Raw genomic sequence first — 18,729 nt, forward strand, 5'->3', positions numbered from 1 at the left:
CTCCAAATCTGATGACCCGAGGATGATTTCATTCTCAGAACATTTTTATTTATTTATTCATTTATTTCACTTTAAGTGAGAAAACAGACAATATGGAGTGAAATGAGAGATGGAACTAGCTGACACAATGATCCATCACACAGTTAGGAGTTCATCAGACACTGATATCTTTCAATAAGAAGCACAGACTCCAGAGAGGAGGATTATTCATGTTTGAACATCATAAACGAGCCACTTGGCAGTTTACACTGTGTGTGTGTGTGTACCTGCAGAGTCAGGCGTGTGTGTGTGTGTATGTGTGTGTGTGTGTGTGCGCGTGTGTACCTGCAGAGTCGGGCGTGTGTGTGTGTGTATGTGTGTGTGTGTGTGTGCACGTGTGTACCTGCAGAGTCGGGCGTGTGTGTGTGTGTATGTGTGCGTGTGTACCTGCAGAGTCAGGCGTGTGTGTGTGTGTGTGTATGTGTGCGCGTGTGTGTGCGTGTGTACCTGCAGAGTCAGGCGTGTGTGTGTGTGTGTGTATGTGTGCGCGTGTGTGTGCGTGTGTACCTGCAGAGTCGGGCGTGTGTGTACTGCAGAAACACACCCGTGTCCCCGTGAGCCTGCAGGACTTTGTCCCAATCAAACTTATAGTCAGACATCAGCGGCCCTCTGAAGTCCTGACAAACACATTTAATAAACATCAGCACGCTATAAAACACCATGACAGTCTGAACATCACCAGTATCAACAGGAAGTCAAGCATGACAGGTCACAGGACAATAACTCACAGCATCGTGCTTGTGTTCAGAGAGGAACCGTGTGTGTGTGTGTGTGTGTGTGTACCTGTATGATTAAAGCACTGATCCCAACCCTCTCTGCAGTCTGCTCCGGCTCCTCCAGCTCTTTCGAAGCTACACAACATGCAAGAAGAGCCTCGGTTATCTACAGACTAATCACTGACGCCAGACAGAAGCTGCTAGTGATCACTGCTTTCCATTTGGAAGATTTCATTTACACTGAGCTGAGCTGATTGATTAGAGATAATCGGTTACAGCTAGTGATGATCGGTTAAAGGTTAGGGTTGATCAGTCATGGTTAGGGTAATCCGTATGTTTTTTCTCTCACTGCTTGACTGTCTCATGTTGTTGAGCATCCTGCTGCGTGCCTCGTCCAGCACATCCTCCAGGAACACCACCTCCCCGCGGCGTGTGCTCATGCCCTGCACCAGCCCAAACGCCACATGAACACACCTTAGAGACACACACATACACACATTATGTAATTACTATGGCTGTCATAATCAACATGTTAATTTTGTAATTAACACATTTAATGCAGCAACCATTTTTTCCTGGTATCCTTTGTCTAGTGTATAGTAGACTATGTGAATTCTATCAAGCATGATCCGAAGCAAAGGTAACACTTTACTAGAAAGGGTCTGCATAACACTAACATGACACCTTCATAATCATTACATGACACATGATTATAAAGGAGATTTTAATGCATGTTTATGACTAATGTCATTAAGTGTTATTCGCTCAGTTATGCAGGGGTTAAAGCAAAAAACAAATCCTGAGGCTGAACTTTTTTCCGGAGCTTGTGGGTTGCAGGGGCGGACACATACACAGGGTTATTTCGCAAACAAAAAAAGATAATTATTTTCCTTGAAATTAATTAGTAACGTATCTGCCATTGACATTAGCCTTTGACAGGCTCAAACTAGGGCTGGGCGATATATCTTATAACGATATGATCATGCGCATCTAGTCACTAAATCTGGTTCCAAGATTACCACTAAATCGCCATCACCTGCTTTAAATGCCTCTCCGTTTGAATAGAGAAAGCCGTAGATCACTTACCAGCTACACAATATCGCGTTTTTTATCGAAGGCGATTCATCTGGGATAATGAACGTGATATTGCGTAGCTTGTCAGTGATCTACGGCTCTGTCTATTAAATGCCACTCCAGTTATAAGCAGGTGATGGCGATTTAGCAGTAATCACGGAACCAGATTTACTGTCTAGATGTGCATGATCATATCGTTAGATATATCGCCCAGCCCTAGCTCAAACTACAGATTACGGTGGGATATTTGAAACAGCAATACCAAGAAAGTTACTCACTAAAATAGGAAATAATGGTAGATTAATTATTAGGAAATGAATATAAAATAGGAAATATACAAAGACAGTTCAGTTCAAATAACAACAACGAAAACATTCAAATGGTCCAAGAACTGGAAACTTAAACAGGGTCCGTACAGATACTGCAAATTACAATTCCAGGACTTTCATAGGACTTGCACTACTTTTCTGGTTTTCAAGGATAGAAATCTGATCTCACTTACTATTCAATATTGTTATCTTTAAAATTGTAATAAATAAACAAATAAAACAAAATTGTAGAAATAAAGTGCAGCACAAGAATGCAATGACTGTGGCAACTTTAACATTTGAAAGGATACTACGGCAAAGTTATCGCTTTACTTATTCAAACAGATTTATTTTCATGAATATATGATTGAGCTGAAGAATGAAAGCTATGTCATACACTTGGAAAACTATGAGCTTTATCACGCTCATAGACACTAGGGGTGGGACAATACAATTAGCTCTCAAGGTGATACATGGTTCACTAGAACAAGACAATGTTTTAATACTTTAAGAAATTTTCAAAATGACAAAATATTTGTACAAAAAGTAAAACAATGCAGTTGTATTTTGAAATGTTTTAACTAATCTTGTGTTTAACTAATTATTTTGCTAATCAAGTAATTATTTTAACAAGTTAGTAATCTGATATTTTGTAGTAATACAAATATAACTAAGTGGAAAAACAGGCTTTAATATGACTATATATATAAAGTAATGATGAGGCAATAATAATTGCACTCAAAGTATCAAAATAATGGTGCATGGTTTTATTGAACAGCACTGTTAAATACACAATGTAATATGCTGATATTATAACAAATACCTTCAGAGAGCACCAACGGCCTGAGGATGTTTCATGGGATTCAACGTTTAAATCCATTTAATATTAATGTTGGGCCGCATGCAAAGTCAGAAACTTATTTTGAAATTGTGATGTACAATAAATCGCATATTAAGATATATGTTGATATATTCTCCTGTGTTGTGTGTGTGTGTGTACCTCTCTGCCCACTGGTGTCCCATGGCTCGCAGGATGTGAAAGAGCTGCTGGAAGTGGACGGTCTGACTCTTATCTGTCTTAAAGAGAAAGGTCAAAGAGTCATGTGGTTCAGAAGTGATTTCAGACGATTCTTACTAGGGAAGGATGCAACAGTACAGTTAGCCAGCGCTTCAATACACACCTCGGGGTTTAACCACGGTTTTCTGTTCAGGTCTGATGGCACATCAGTGTGTGTTCTTTATTTTTATATATTTACAATGCAATTTTTAAAACAAATTACCAAAAGAATGTCTACTTCAAATTTCTTTAGAGAGAAGTATTAGTTTTTTTCCCCCCAAAATAGGATGGACTGGCCATTACTGAGTGTAATAAACACAGGTAATGTCTATTTCATTTATACTTGAAGCCCGAGGGTTCAAAACATGTTCTGTTTTGCTGATCAACAGGTTTAGAAATGCTTCTCATTATTAGTCATTACACGCGAAGATGTTCGGCATGTTGTTGTTTTGTTTGTTTTATAAGCGGGGTGACACACACACACACACACACACACACACACAGAGAGAGAGACAATTCAGAGAGAAAAACAAATGCATAGTAATGCTCAGATACAGATTGAACCGTGGTCGTGGCACCAGAAGGATCTATATTAGATTGAGAATGTGGCATCCCTGATTCTTACCACATAGATCATCTCATCAAACCCGAACCTCTGCTTCCGGTCCAGTGCTGCTGCCACGTCTCTGAAACCAAACAGAAGTGAGACTCCGTGAAGTGTGTGTGTGTGTGTGTGTGTGTCTCAGAGGGGTGTGTGACGCACCTGGTGATGTACAGAGACGTCCCATCACTGCGCACCAGTGTGGCGTAAGACGACATGTCACCCGCTCCAGACAGATCCACCACAGCCGTGCCCTTCCTGTTCAACAACCAATCACCAGCAGTTACCAAACCAAACCAAACCATGATCTTCTCAATTCATGATGTCTGACTGACAAATATGCCCTTTGAAGGAATAGTTCACATTAACATTTTAATTTGAAGTGATAAACTGCATGTTTGACTCTATAATCAAAGTACACAAAATCAAGTCATATTTGATTAAAGCTGTTTAAATGCTGCTTGATTTCTCTCCTGATTCAGACCAGAACACTTTTTCACTGGAGGAAGTGTTATTCTGGATTATAGACTCTATGTGTTTGAGTTAAAATCATCTTAATGCTGGATGTGTTTCAGGTTTTGTCTTCTCCAGATGTTCACTGATGGACTGGAGTGCTGTGGATTATTGGGATGTTTTTATCAGACTCTCATTCTGACGGCACCCATTCACTGCAGAGCATCCATTGATGAGACACTGATGCAGTGCTACACTTCTACAAACCTGATGAAGAACTCATCCTGATCTGAGATGATCTGAGGGTGAGACCGTTTTCATTTTTGGGTGAAGTATTCCTTCAGGTTTATGTTAAAACTGTGTAACCCAAATTAATGGAAACTGTATAAGCAATTCAAATGCAGGAATCTCCGGTTGAGGCCAGTGTGTGTTTGTAGTGCAGGGTTTATACGGTCAGAATGAGAGGTGTTGTCGTACTGGCTGGTCTTTAAGAGTCCTCTGGTCATCAGCTCGTCCAGCACACTCTGGGTTTGGTGGTGATGAAACGACTCTCCAGAGTAATGGTCAAAGTGAACTCCTAAACGCTGAGAGAGCACAGACTCCGTCAGACACAATCACAGCACACACCCAGGTCTCAGAGCTACAGGAAACACGAGGACTGGACTGATGCTTTCTGTAGGAGCCTAGCGCTGAAGGTTTTCTTCTTATTCCTCCTGCTCATGAGTCAATGGCAGCACACAGAACAACTCACGGGAAAGTTATGAAAGTTGGCACACTGATGGAGGACAGGCTCAACATTAACCACAGCTAATGTGGTGTCTCTAACTCCAGCTCTCTAGCGCCACCACTCGTCCAGATTTACACTCATGTTAATGCTAATAACTGAACTGTGAGGTGTAGAAGGACAATGTTCTCCTCTGAAACACACTCCAAAAGTTTCAATTCTACAGGTAAAGATTTTCACAATTTTTAATAGTTCAAAAAACCTTCTTTTTAGAGCTCATCCCAGACGGTTCATCTGCACAAACGAACTCCGTCGACAAGCTCGCCAAATCAGACCAAACTTAACATCCCTAACATCCCGCTGTCATAATAACAAGCTTTTATTTAAATGATTATATTAGAAACATAATTCGATCATTAGCAGTGTGTTTCTGGGTCACGTGTCTTTCTATTATCATGAGACACACTCAGTATATTCAGAACCTGTGTTAACTCTTCAAAGAAGTTCAGTTTATACATTGTACACAGTGTTGAATATTATACATGAGAATAAACAGGATTTAAGAGTTTTTCGTTAATTTCATTCTTGATATTAAAGTAACATGACTTCCAGGGCTTCCTGCTGAGTTTACAGCATTATTAAAGAGAGACTTAAGAAAAATCAACATGCAATACGTTCAATATGGATCAATATCAAACATCCAGTCAAATGCTCATGTTGATGTCAAACCAGAGAGCATGGGTCTTTCTCCATGTGCATAAGAAATCCTAAATGGAAATATGATTTTAAAAACACAAAGCTTACCCAATGCATGCAGTTCCTGAAGTGCATCTCTCGTTTAGAGCCTGGCACTCTCAGTCTAGACATGAACACACAAACCCCTCAGGAATAAGAGCTGCTTTTACCTGATAGATGCGTTTATATTCATCCACCGTGATCTCCCGAAACTGTCCCCAGAGCGCTAGAGCCTGCTCCTCGCGGCGCTCCAGACGTCTGAAGAACTCAGCGGCGGCCGAACGCACGCTCTCATCAGACTCGGCCTCGCGGTTCACCTGAACATACACCTGCAGAAGACACACAGATCTGAGGACACACACCTCCATCTGGCCCGGGCCAGAGCAAACCAAACAGAGGAGCGCACCTGAAACAGGTGCTCCAGCGGATGTGTCCTCAGCTCGTCCTGAGAGCCGAAGCGTTCGAAGCCTGCGCCCAGCAGACCTGCACACACCAGCACACACCACAGCACACACCACAGCACACACCAGCTCAAACCAGCTCATCACAAACAACACGCCACACGCAAACGAATAATGGTAACGGATGACTTACCAAACTGCATTCCCCAGTCACCCAAATAATTGACTCGAATAACCTCTTTCCCCAAGGCCTTCTTTAGGTTGGCGATGAAGTTTCCTACAAAAGATCATCCGTTCAATACAAACACTGCAAATAATTAACCTGAGATCATGGTGTTCTCCTGGAGCCAGTTCACAGAAATAAAGACTTTACCGATTATAGTCGAGCGCAGATGACCGGCGTGGAATTTCTTAGCGATGTTTGGAGAACTAGAAGCAAAGAGAGAAACATCAAAACACGCTGTAAGCTAACACACAGTGTTTACAGGACAATCCAGGCTTCCCTTCACTGCTCCACTGTTCTGTACACCAGGACTGCACTGAGAGCTAATGTTCGGAGACGGAGATATTAAAACATCACATTCAGTGCAAAGCTTACTTATTTACAGTTGCAATCAAAATCATTCAACCAACCGTCTCTGATCTGCAAGTCCTTCTGACAGTTCAACAAACGCATCAGGAAACCATTCTAGTATCACAGTCTCTCTGGGCTTGAATCATTTTGATTGCAAATGTATGTATATACTGATTTTGATCTGGTCTTGGTCTTTCTCTTTTGACCGGTGATCTGAATATTCCTGGTTTAAAACAGAAGTGTTCTGTGCTGGACACACGACTGACCCCACCTGAACTCCACCAGTGCTCTTCCTCCCTGATGATGACGCAGAAGCTCACTCTTCACGCCGAAGCCGTCCGGATCTGAACTCAGCTGCTCTAAGAGTTTCTGAAACAGCACACAACACTTGAACTGAAACTAAGAGACAGTGAAACAGAGGACTGGGACATCTCTCCGAGTCTAATGGAAGTGTAGCTTGTTGATTGGATGTTTAGACGGGGGCGTGGCTCTCAAACATGTTTGAGAGGAGTGTGAGCTTGAAGGGGCGGAGTTATGACTGGACAAGTCCTGTATACATCACCAGAGACACTGATGTGACTGACAGCGGTACAGGGTCAAGACATCATACACATGAACGATGAACTGTGTGTGTGTGTGTGTGTGTGTGTGTGTGTGTGTGTGTGAGTGTTCACCTGTGCCAGCACGAGTCTGTTTAATCTGAAGTGAATCCCTCCTCGAGCAGCGGAGACCTCCTCCACCACAGCATCCCGCTTCATCTGGAGCGATCACAGAAACACACATCCAGCAGAGGAAAAGAAGCATCACAGTCACATCTGTAACCGAGAGCTTAATGAATGTTCCTATGAACTATAACTGAGTTCTCCATGGGCTCACCTGATTGGCCAGGGCTTGTGTTCGTCTCTGCAGGTCTCCGTCAGCAGGAATAGCTCCGGTCTGCAGCAGACTGTTCACCGACACACGCAGATCAGCAGAAGACCTGACACACACACACACACACACACACACGGATGGAGCGCCCACACACACTGAGCTGGCTTCATGTTTTTAATGCAGTTCAATTCAGACAGAGGTGCGTGAAGGAACATTTAAGACCTTTTATACGGGAACACAATATATCAGTAGGTTTTCTAAATGTCTAGAGAACTGAAAAAGAGGCTTATTAGCGACACTTCAGAGTTTGAAAATACAACTTCCAAATGATCTCCATTCATTTTAATTAATATATATTTATTTATTCAATGCATGCATAATTCAATGCCATGACCATGAATGAAAGACTTTGTTCTTCTGATTTAAGAGTTAAGGCCTTCTTTTGTGAAATACCTTGTTAAGACATTCATGACTGTCATTGAAGAGCAAGTACTATATGAGCTCTGGATGACACACACACACACACACTCTCACACACTTGATGTCATCATCACATCCTGGCGTGTGACTAAAAATGTTTTATATTTCCTCGATATGGAAAGTAATGCATTATTATTTTTGTTGTACATTTCGTCACCTAAGCTGGGTTTGCTTATTTGTTTTTGAATAACAAAAAACCCAAGTGTTATATTTTTGGCAGCTGTAAAGGCCCATCACACCGAAAGTGAACGGAATAAACTGCACTCTCTCCTGATCTCTCTCTGAACACGGGACAGAAGAAGACAGGAGTGTGTATCAGAGCAGGGCTCCTCAGCTCTGGCCCTGCAGAGTTATCTCCAGCACTGATCACACACACCTGAACGAGTCGCAGGTGTGTGTGTGTGTGTGTGTGATCAGGGCTGGAGCTGAGGACCGCTGTGGAGTGCTTAACACGGTGAGCTCTTACTGTTTCTTTGACACCGGCACTGCACAGATGAGCGGTATGAACACATCTTCAGACAGTCCACACACCTCTGCGAGCTGCAACACAAGAAGAGCTATCAGCGCCGTGTGTGTGTGTGTGTGTGTGTGAGCGGCTGGAAGCTCTGCTGTACCTGAAGCGCAACGCGCCTCCTGAAGAAACACGCCATGAGCGCAGCTGGAGTCACGGACGGAACTCCGTCATCACGCGACGCGCTTTCAAAATAAAAGTCACCGAGCACTTCCAGACACGGGAGAGAGATTATTTTATATTATTTAATATTATATTATAAATAATAATATATTTTATACATAATACATAACAATTTTGTATTTTGTGATCGGTTCAGAGTAAAGACTGGCTGAATCTTGTAATATCTGCTTCTTCTCCCTCTTGTTGAAAAAAAATCGAGTTAAACTAGAAATTATATCGTCAAATTAAACAATTATATAACAAAGCAATTATACAATTATCCTATAAATTTTTATATTAATATTGTATTATAATTATACTATAATGTTTATCCTCTTCAGTGAATGTGTGCCGTCAGAATGAGAGTCCAAACAACTGATAAAAACATCACAATTTTCTCAAAGATCAATCACATTTTTTTTTATAAAACTGAAATGTTGCAGATGTTCAGAGCAGGTTTAATATGCACTGGTTAGTTCTGTATGAATGACTGAAGGAGATGAGTGTGAGACACTGCTGAGGTGTTACTGAAGCACAGATGCTCTCTATTGTGTGTCAGATGTTTCTTCTCTTCCTCTTCACTAGACCCCATCCATCCTCTGTGAGCTTCAGGTCAGGTGAGTTAGCTGGCCAATCAAGCACAGTAATATCATGTTCATCAAACCTCCTGGATGTGGTTATGGTCTGTGGAGAGGAGCTAAAGTCCTGCTGGAGGAGGAAATCAGCATCTCCATAAAGATAGAAGCATAAAGTGCTCCAGAATCTCCTGCTAGATGGTCTTTGTACTTGATAAAACACAATGGAGCAACACCAGCAGACGTCACAGATTCCAAATCATCTCTGACTTCAGAAACGACACACTTTGGATTCTGTGGCTCTCCAGTCTTCCTCCAGATCTTGATTTCCAAATGAAATGCTAAATGTACTTTCATCTGTAAAGAGGACTGTGGAGCACTGAGCAACAGTCCAGTTCTTCTTCTCTTCCTCCAGGTGAGATGCTTCTGATGTTTTCTCTGCTTCAGGAGTGTGTTGGTTCTGTGAATGTGACGGCTGTAGCTCTTTTCCTGAAGACGTCTGAGTGTGTGACTCTTGATTTCTGACTCCAGCTTCAGTCCACTCCTTGTGAAGCTCTCTCAAGTTCTTCAGCTTTTCCTCACAATTTTCCCAAGGCTGTGGTCATCCCTGCTGCTTCTGCACCTTTTCCTGACAAAATAATTTGCATTGCTGGGAATTTGTTTGCTTACTCTGTTTCTAGCGATGCATTTCAAATATTTAATGTTCATATATTTTACAGTGCAGTTGTATTATAATAGTAATATATGATGATGTTTGAGATAAACACTATATTCTATATATTAAAAGCATTATGATGTTAAACTTGAGTAGGTTCCTGTGTGGACGGAGTCTTCTTTAAAGTCTAGGTAGACGTCAAAGCTAACACTTTTTCCTCGGTTCATCAGGAGACCGATGCATTTAACTTTAAACATCTAACATTTTCTTCCAGGAGTGCATCAGCTGATCTGTGTTCAGTTTCACTCAATACGGTCGTCTCAAGTCTTCGTTTAGGCACTTCCTGTTAAACCCAGACACTTCAGCAACCTAGCACAGGAAACCCAGACTAGCCAATCTATAGTGAACATACAGCAGTAAGAAAGAACAGCAGTTATGTAAACTTTTTATTTGTATACTTTCCCAACATAAGTCCTTTAAACTACAGGAGCAGTAAAACCATAATGCAGAGGAAAGGGGCAAAAAAAAAATAGAATCAACAAAAATAAATACAAAGCATGAAAACAGACTCCAATCAAAATAAATGCTGTGTTTGATTTGTACATGAAACTGCAGAGGAAGGCCAGGATGTATTTACACAAAGCTATGAACAGCAGTCTTACTCACATTAATCATGGCAATCCTCATCTGCAGTGAATAAAAGGCATTTTACACAATCAAAGATTAAAAAACACAAGTGTGTAATGACAGGTGACTGTATAGAAGGCATGGTCAAAGCCTAATAAATATCCAGGGTTCAGTAGGAGACACAGGAGCACTGATTGTAGTAATAGTTGCAGAGGTGTATATGGGCACTGACGAGGAAGCACTGAGCCGCTGCAGAGAGACAGAAGCCTGACACACACTCTGAGCCCCGCGGGAAACATGTGACCGGTCTGATGGAGACCCAGCTGGACCTGTCCTGAGTGTCAGGAGCTCAGAGACCCACCGGAGCACAGGACAAGACCACGTGTGACCGCACGGCCCGCTCAGGACACATCTGCAGAGCAACAGCACCATGAGCCAAACACACACACAGACACACACAGACAGAGACATACACACACACACACACACACGCATAGACAGACACACACACAGACAGAGACACACACACACACACAGACAGAGACAGACACACACACACACACTCTCTCTCTCTCACACACACACACACACACACAGACAGACACACACACACACTCTCACTCACAGACACACACACACACTCTCTCTCTCACACACACACACTCTCTCTCTCTCACACACACACACACACACACACACGTGAGAGCAGAGCATACGTACAGCTGGCCGGCTGCTCCCCGAACCGTCTCATCAGCTGGTCATGGGTGAACTTCACGAAAGCATCGTACTGCTCTGAGAACACAAACACAACACACCACTCCGTCAGTCACACACACGCCTCCACGGAGAACACATCTCTGTTAAACGGGGAGTTGATCAGCGGTTTTCAAAACCTTGATTGTGTTTACTTGTGTTTTGGCTGTGTTGACTTGCACATCGACTTTAATGCTTTTATGATGCGAGATTAACATAAATCCTGCCCACTGCCAACATCGATTAATAATGTGATGTCACAAACCCAGAAAGAAGCTTGTTGTAGTCCCTACCAGCTGTTTTTTTGTAGTCCTTAAACAGCTTTTTTTTTTTTTTTTTTTATAAGTATCTCCCTTTGCACTGAACTCATTACACAGTACCTAAAGTTGAAAAAGTGAAATCCTAATACCTGCGAGTTTGGTGGTGAGGATCTCGTCGTACTCCTCGCGCACCTTGTCCTCGCGCTCCTTCAGCAGACGCTCACAGATCATGCCCACCTGCTTCAGCGTGAAGAGCGGCTGCTCGCGTCTGGAGGGGGAAGATGAGCCACAGGACGCTCCTGCAACACACCAGAAGAGAGTCTCTGAGCCGGGAGCGCTTCATCACACTGACCCCGCTGACGACTGCTCGAGATGAGGAGGAGTGTGTGTGAGTGTGTGTGTGTGTGAGAGTGTGTACCGGTCAGCGAGGCTGTGCTGCTGGTGGAGGTGTGCGGCTGAGGCTCGAGGGGGCAGCATGCGTCCGTCTGCTGGAAACTGTTCTCCAGGTGTCTCCTCTTCTGCATGCGCTTGTACTCCTGCTTGATGTTGCTCAGGATTTGCTCTGGAAGACAGGAGGAAAACATTAGCAACAGACCTTCAATAAACTGGACAGAATCTCTACAGTGACTCAACAACAGGATCACCAACAGGGCTGGGAAATCCTCAACCGGTCTACACCAGTCTGTCCTACAGTAACGAGACTGTTTCTAAACTGCCTGAGACGACAGACAGAAATCAGAATAGTGAACATTATAATTCATATCACATCACTCACAGCGAGGGGGCGGAGCTAGTGTCATGCGCTTAAGTACAAGTAGTTCTGTGATTGGATAGTTCTCTAGTCCAGGGGTGTCCAGACTCAGTCCAGCTGAGTTCTGCTCATCACGCTCTTTCTACACAATCTAGACACTACAGACAGGTGTAGGACAGGTCTGTGAAAGATCATGGGTGATGTAGTATTCACCCCATCGCTCATAACAGATCAGTCAATAAAGGCTTGAGTGCTATCTTTAAAAATCAGTTTCCTCAGGAATGTATCCTCGAGCTCGACCTCACTTCCGGTCCATGACACACACACACACACACACACACACACACGCACACAGGGGTGCTGAGAATCCCTGATCCCAACATCTCAAACAATAACTACACCGTTCACTCACACCTGGTACATAAGTCTGTAAACATGGCCTAAACGTGCACTGTCAGTAATCCAGCAGAAGAACACACGTCACGGCGAGCTAGCATTAACCAGAGCCATATAGAGTGAGAGTTGCGACAACTCCATTGACTCCAATGGAACGCTTTTTTTACAGCAATGGCGGCTCGTGGAGCCTCTCAATAGTTCCCGGAAGTAGCGGCAAACCGATGCCGCGCCGTAGAAGATGCAGCAGAACAAACCGTTTGCGACGCACTTTTAACAGGTAAGACGTTTAAATAATAAGATTGAATATTATCAGTACATCTTAATAACAATAAATTGCAAATTAAAACCTTCTAGTAGATAATCACTCATTAAATAAGTAGATTTAAGGTTTGTTATCAGATAACTAACAGATTAGGCTAGGATTGGAGCTGCATAAAGTTAGTAACGAACACCCTAATAATTGTAAAATCTGTTCTCATAATTCAGTTTCATCCATCGTGTTTGCAATTAGAAAAAAAGGAGTATAAACATATTTTTTTGCAGGGTGGGGAAAGTTAGCTAACGTTACATAGCCTATTACGTTAGTTCAATATAACGTGTGACAGCGGTGAGTGGAAGTGGTAAAAATGAGGTTATAAAGTTTGTTCCTTATTACACGTATTCAATTACTTAATAATAAAATGCACCCTATTGATATACATTTAGAGTGAATTGAGTTTGCAAAAACATGGGTGGAGTGTTTTTAGTCATTGTGATTCATTTACTATTACCTGTCTATATTATATAATAATACTGTATTATATACTTAAACGTGTTAGTGTATAAAAGTAACATACTGTAATATTCTGTGGGTTCTGGTAGGTGGAGGATTAGTGGTGCCACTGAACTGTTCTGTGATGGAGCATCAGTGAGGATGCAGGTCAGGAGAGCTGAGGGGACCTTTTTTTTTTGATAGCTGAATTTTCATAATTTTTCTTAGTGCTGCCTTTGCATTGCTTGATCTTTATTTTTTTTTTCTTGTCTCTTAAATTTTTTTAATAGACCCTGGTAACTGGCTGATGGTTCACAGGAATGCTGACTGGCTGCTGACTGACTTGCTGCTGGTTGACTGGGCAGTGTCACCTGTCCCTGTCTCTCCTCTCTAGCCATGTCCTTTTTCTTCACTCTCACTTTCCTTTCTCTGAGTGTCCTCGTTCTTTTTTCCTCAACCTTTGAAACTGATAGAGGTAGAATACATGGTTTTGCTAATTTTAAATATTGAAAATATCACATCACTTTACTTCAACTAGTACGAGTTTGTACTTATTATATATGAATCACCTGAAATAACATAACTGTAATCAGCAGCCATTTCTTGTATGTTCACAGGTCTAGGGGTGCATCGTGGAGCAGGGCCCTCCTCTTTTTGACCACAGGACGGTGTACAAAGATTGTGGGAATAGCATCTGGTCTCAGCCTACTCTTGAATTTTTTGGTCATGACAAATTGCATTGCCGCAATTTGTCTGCATACTGACTTCAGTTTAGTTTCCACACACACCTTTTTTTTTGTCTACCCACTTACAGTACATATCACATGGTGGTTAAATGCACAGTTATAGGTAACACTGATGACTCCCTGCAATGTCTCACCCTGAGTCTCAGCTCCCTGGGTTTTGCAAGGGTTTGCTTGTTCCTTATTTCTAGTAAAACATTGTCAATGTAAAAAAGTGCAAATAAATGTAAGTATAATTACCTAACAATTTTTTGTTGTTGTAATTTTTATTTGTATTTAGATTGCTCCTGCTGACTTGAGCCAACCATTATTTTCTCCTCTCTATGTCAGCGGGGAAGCCATACATTCGCACACCTTTCTCTGACTGAGTGGAGCATCCCCATGCAGCACAGTAAACCACGGTGGAGACTATGCAAGGACAACATGAAAGAAAGGACACATACAAAATGCTTGTCATGCTATTAAATTTATTAGAAATGTATTCATGAATTGCTGTAAATAGTTAATTGTATAATTACAATTTAAAATAACTGTTTTCTATTTTAAAATGGAATATACTCCTGTGATGCCAACCTGAATTTTCAGCATCATTTTGAATGGCAGTGTACATGTTTATATACGAGCATGCTTAAGTTGTTTTAAACCTGAATATATTGTGTACATGAATAAGTATTGTAAGAATTATACTAGATATAATAGGTATATTATTTATAATACATAATTATATTACTATATGTAATTGTAAGAATTATAAACAGTAAGCTTCATTTTACATTTATTTAACATGCTAATTACTGCTGCTAACAGTTAATTGACCCATAGTGCGGTGCGAGCTGAAAATCACCTGTTACCAGCCTGTCTCTGTACTACCTGAAAGTCATCGATATGACATGAGTTAACATTAGATCAGTGAAAAAATGGACAATATGTAACGTAAAAAGGCAACAGCAACCCGTGTTTATAAAACTTAACGTTAGCCTGAAATACGTTTTTAAAATAACGGTAATTGAACACTAATCCTCAAATATTACCCGATTTGATATTTTAAAAACAACATCGCTGTAACTACATACTCATGCTACATACATATGTCAGTGTGTTGTATAAACATATAAAATAAATGCATTTATTGACTCCTTATTACCAGAAATCGCAGTTCTGTCACTCTACTCTATCAGTTTGAATGGCCGCCAATGCACTTCCTGGAACTATTTGAAGTCTACACGAATCACGTGACAACCAAACATTTCGAACTTCCGTTGTCGCAACTCTCTCTCTATATGGCTCTGGCATTAACTAGCCACTCTCCTGATCGATTACAAGCAGAGAATAGCCCTTCCGTTTCCACCTGATTTTTGAAACACTGTAAACAAAGAGTGCCATCATCAGAGAGCCATAGTTTACCACAGAAATATCCTTGTTTTGATGTGAGGAGATGTGACGAGGAGCAGCAAGAGAGTTTGAGCGTGATTTCACTTGTGTTGACCATCTGACTGACACACACACACACACACACACACACCTGTGATGACCGTCTGACTGACACACACACCTGTGGTGACACACACACACACCCCGTCTGTATGACTGACACACACACACACACACACCTGTGATGACTGTCATTGACTGTCATAAAGATTGGGTTATTCCGACTGCCACCTGCGGTGAGGGCTGAGACACAAACTGACACACACACACACACACCTGTGGTGAGGGCTCAGAACACACTGTCACACACACACACCTGTGGTGAGCGCGGAGGTCACTCTGCCGAAGGGTGACGGCTCCATGCGCAGGTATTTCTGCGGGGACGCGCTGGAGCTGGAGGGAGACACGGGCGCGCACCTCCTTCTCTTCGGAGACGCTTGGCTCATCAAAGGATCGAAGTCCATGGTCCTCTTCAGAGTCGCCCCACACGCCATTTTACCAAGTGTTTGATTAAAAAAGGATGTGAAATGGGACAGGAAATAACCCGAGCAGCGACAGACCCCCGCTAGTCACAGTCGGGAACGAGAGAACTCGGTCGCTTCGTTTTTATTTAAATCCTGCGTTGCGCTCGCGGCCAAAACCTTGGCTAAGAAAACATAAAGGCGTGTATGTGGTTGAGAAACGCAGTTGTGGAGTCGATTCTCCTCAGAAAAGCGCTGATGATGTCGGATTGAGTCTTCTTGAGCGAGCGCTAGCCGGCTAACAGAGATGGCGTTGAAACAAAACATTTGAGGAGGCTGTTTCTCTGCGCATGCGCGGAGACTTTCAGGCGAAGCCGGGACTTGTAGTTTTTGCGCGTTCTTCCTCGCAAACGACTCCTGTCAAGACCTGACATAGTAACTACAAAACCCACAAAACCCTGCTCACAGTTATCTCCAATGAAGTCGCTGATTGGTTGTTTCGGATTGTTTGTGATTTTGAAAAAAGCCCCTATATATCTCCTCCCATCGACGCGGAAAGCCTCAAAACGACACCCAACCCTGACTTTAAAATTAATATGAAACGGACCAAATCATTAAAGCACTTGTAAAACATGAAAAACAGATGCGAACACGGATCTGCTCTCATTATAATATAATATCATAATATCAGGACCGTGTACGGGTTCGCTTTCATTTAAGTCCCAAATGTCCCTGTAACATTCATCTTTATATTCGGATCACATCATTAGTTTTCTTTCATCACACACAAAAATGATCATTCGGTCATCAGTTGTTCAACACAAACCTGTATGAATTACTTTCTTCTGTGGAACATAAACACGAGATATTTTGATGAATGCTGGTAACAGGGTTGGAGAATGTTACTTTTAAAAGTAATACACTGCGTTACTTCATAAAAAAGTAGTTAATTACGTTACTTTGTTACTGTTTATGGAAAGTAATGTTACTTTTGCTTTACTTTTCCTCATCTGGCTTGGTCTTATTTTTCTTTCTTCAGAAACAAAACAAAAAGAAAAGAAACACAAATGTTATGTTTAGCTAAAGTAATTTTTTCTAATTAGTATGGTTGATCATTGAAGGTCAGCAGCAAAGATTTGAATTGGTTGAATTATTTTATTTCAAGTAACAAAAATATATATTTTAAGATTTTTAGTATTTTGGTTGACTATAATAATCCCGGTGTATAAAATGTCTTAATCAGAATCTACTCAGTATTTACCTTTCAATACATACATATGAAGACATTTTTACTTAAGTAAATTTTTTTACCATTTTAAAACTATTTCAAAGGTAACCATTGCTTCCAGAAAGAAAAAGAAAAAAACATGAACATTTAGTGCTTTAATAAAGCAAGAACACCTGGGTTATGTATATTAAAGATGATAATTTAGTAGTATACAGATGAATATGGCATGTTTTATTCCTGATTAAAATGCAAAAATTTAAATGTTTTAATAAAGATTTGGCATATTTAAATATTTACGGTAGTTGATAAATACCAAAGTGAATAAAAATTCTGAATGTCTGTTTGACAACATGTAGCCAAATTTGGTCTTTTGTGTGTGTGTGTGTGTGTGTCTGTTTGCGTGTGTATCTGTGTGTGTGTGTGTGTTTGTGTGTGTATCTGTGTTCTTGTTTGTGTGTGTATCTGAGTGTGTGTGTGTCTGTTTGCGTGTGTATCTGTGTGTGTCTGTTTTGAGTGTGTATCTGTGTTTTTGTGTGTGTGTGTGTGTGTGTCTGTTTGAGTGTGTATATGTTTGCGTGTGTGTTTTTGTGTGTGTGTGTGAGTGTGTATATAGAGTTCCTAAAGCGCCCCATGCTGTCAGAAAGTGAACTGCATTGTTATTCAGCCCGTCTGCTGCTTTGTTCACATCAATGAGAAAATCTGACTGAACTTTCAATGGAAAATAAGCTAATGTGCTTTCTAAAAATCTAAGCCATTCGTATGATAAGATCTAGAATTATTCACATAGTTTGAATCGCCCCAAGACCACAATCCCATTGATATTAAAGACTGTTGCTGTTACAGCGCATCCCCAGAGCGATGATGTAAACTGCCATTTCAACAATATATTATCAATTCATATTATCTTGCTCCGCTTCTTGTCTCTTTTCTCACTTCTCTGCAGTCTGCACCAGCTTCATTATTACGAGCATTACTGGCTGAACCCTGCCCAGGGGTCACGACCTCTCACATCACCTGACAGGTCTGACTTTACTAGTTGCTGGAGAAAAGTAATCTGATTACGTTACTCACTTTACTGAATGCATTACCCTCAACACTGGTTGGTAACCAAAACATCTTGTTCTCTGTTAAATCAGTTCTTCTCTTTCCCGAAGAACTGATTTAACTTACATAACTGTTTTTTAAAGTACATTCCATAGTATAAATACAGTATGAATGAGATCCACAGGTACAGTTAACCTAACATCAGCAGATTCTCCTCACTGTCATTCACAGATCACGGGATGGTGAAGACCCTACTGTAAACACACTTCAGGATGTGCTGTGTAGCTCTACTCCCTGCAATATCAGACATATCACACAAATACATGGACGTGTTGTGTGTTTATCA

At 41.5% G+C, this 18,729-nt stretch overlaps 2 protein-coding genes and 1 long non-coding RNA gene across 5 annotated transcripts in view; 1 reads left to right on the forward strand and 2 right to left on the reverse strand.

Moving 5' to 3' along the window:
* The window catches only part of rars2 (arginyl-tRNA synthetase 2, mitochondrial), a 13,404-nt gene extending 4,663 nt beyond the window's left edge, over nt 1-8,741 (reverse strand). For both annotated transcript variants that reach the window (XM_052535286.1, XM_052535287.1), the window contains exons 1-16: nt 8,650-8,741; nt 8,502-8,575; nt 7,559-7,661; nt 7,357-7,440; nt 6,954-7,051; nt 6,482-6,537; nt 6,302-6,385; nt 6,114-6,190; nt 5,878-6,036; nt 4,726-4,832; nt 3,958-4,053; nt 3,820-3,880; nt 3,138-3,214; nt 1,105-1,229; nt 823-890; nt 547-656 (exon numbers count right to left, since the gene is read on the reverse strand). In XM_052535286.1, coding sequence (XP_052391246.1) covers nt 547-656; nt 823-890; nt 1,105-1,229; nt 3,138-3,214; nt 3,820-3,880; nt 3,958-4,053; nt 4,726-4,832; nt 5,878-6,036; nt 6,114-6,190; nt 6,302-6,385; nt 6,482-6,537; nt 6,954-7,051; nt 7,357-7,440; nt 7,559-7,661; nt 8,502-8,575; nt 8,650-8,685 — 1,415 coding nt within the window. In that variant the 5' untranslated portion in view covers nt 8,686-8,741. The remainder of the gene's footprint in view (nt 1-546; nt 657-822; nt 891-1,104; nt 1,230-3,137; nt 3,215-3,819; nt 3,881-3,957; nt 4,054-4,725; nt 4,833-5,877; nt 6,037-6,113; nt 6,191-6,301; nt 6,386-6,481; nt 6,538-6,953; nt 7,052-7,356; nt 7,441-7,558; nt 7,662-8,501; nt 8,576-8,649) is intronic.
* Nucleotides 8,742-10,371: 1,630 nt separating this feature from the next.
* Nucleotides 10,372-16,461, reverse strand: LOC127938839 (akirin-2-like). Its single transcript, XM_052535735.1, has 5 exons — nt 15,967-16,461; nt 11,997-12,140; nt 11,728-11,877; nt 11,286-11,357; nt 10,372-10,977 (listed from the first exon to the last, which is right to left on the reverse strand). Exons 1-5 carry the CDS (start codon nt 16,142-16,144, stop codon nt 10,967-10,969), a joined length of 555 nt encoding a protein of 184 aa, XP_052391695.1. The 5' UTR covers nt 16,145-16,461; the 3' UTR covers nt 10,372-10,966.
* LOC127938840 (uncharacterized) lies at nt 12,826-15,369 on the forward strand. Of its 2 annotated transcripts, XR_008148819.1 has the most exons (4): nt 12,826-13,002; nt 13,587-13,644; nt 13,767-13,951; nt 14,094-15,369. It is a non-coding gene; the product is annotated as an uncharacterized LOC127938840 (long non-coding RNA). The 2 variants fall into 2 exon arrangements; XR_008148818.1 differs by lacking the exon at nt 13,587-13,644.
* Nucleotides 16,462-18,729: the final 2,268 nt, after the last annotated feature.

This window comes from Carassius gibelio, chromosome A20, assembly GCF_023724105.1.
Source record: "Carassius gibelio isolate Cgi1373 ecotype wild population from Czech Republic chromosome A20, carGib1.2-hapl.c, whole genome shotgun sequence".
Lineage (NCBI taxonomy): Eukaryota > Metazoa > Chordata > Actinopteri > Cypriniformes > Cyprinidae > Carassius > Carassius gibelio.

Excerpts from the sequence above, each read along its gene's own strand:
- LOC127938839 (XM_052535735.1), bottom strand. The coding sequence starts at position 16,144 with ATGGCGTGTGGGGCGACTCTGAAGAGGACCATGGACTTCGATCCTTTG. Across the intron at positions 12,141-15,966 it reads GACCTCCGCGCTCACCACAG|AGCAAATCCTGAGCAACATC; the intron begins GTGTGTGTGTGT and ends CCTGTCTTCCAG. Across the intron at positions 11,878-11,996 it reads CAGCACAGCCTCGCTGACCG|GAGCGTCCTGTGGCTCATCT; the intron begins GTACACACTCTC and ends GGTGTGTTGCAG.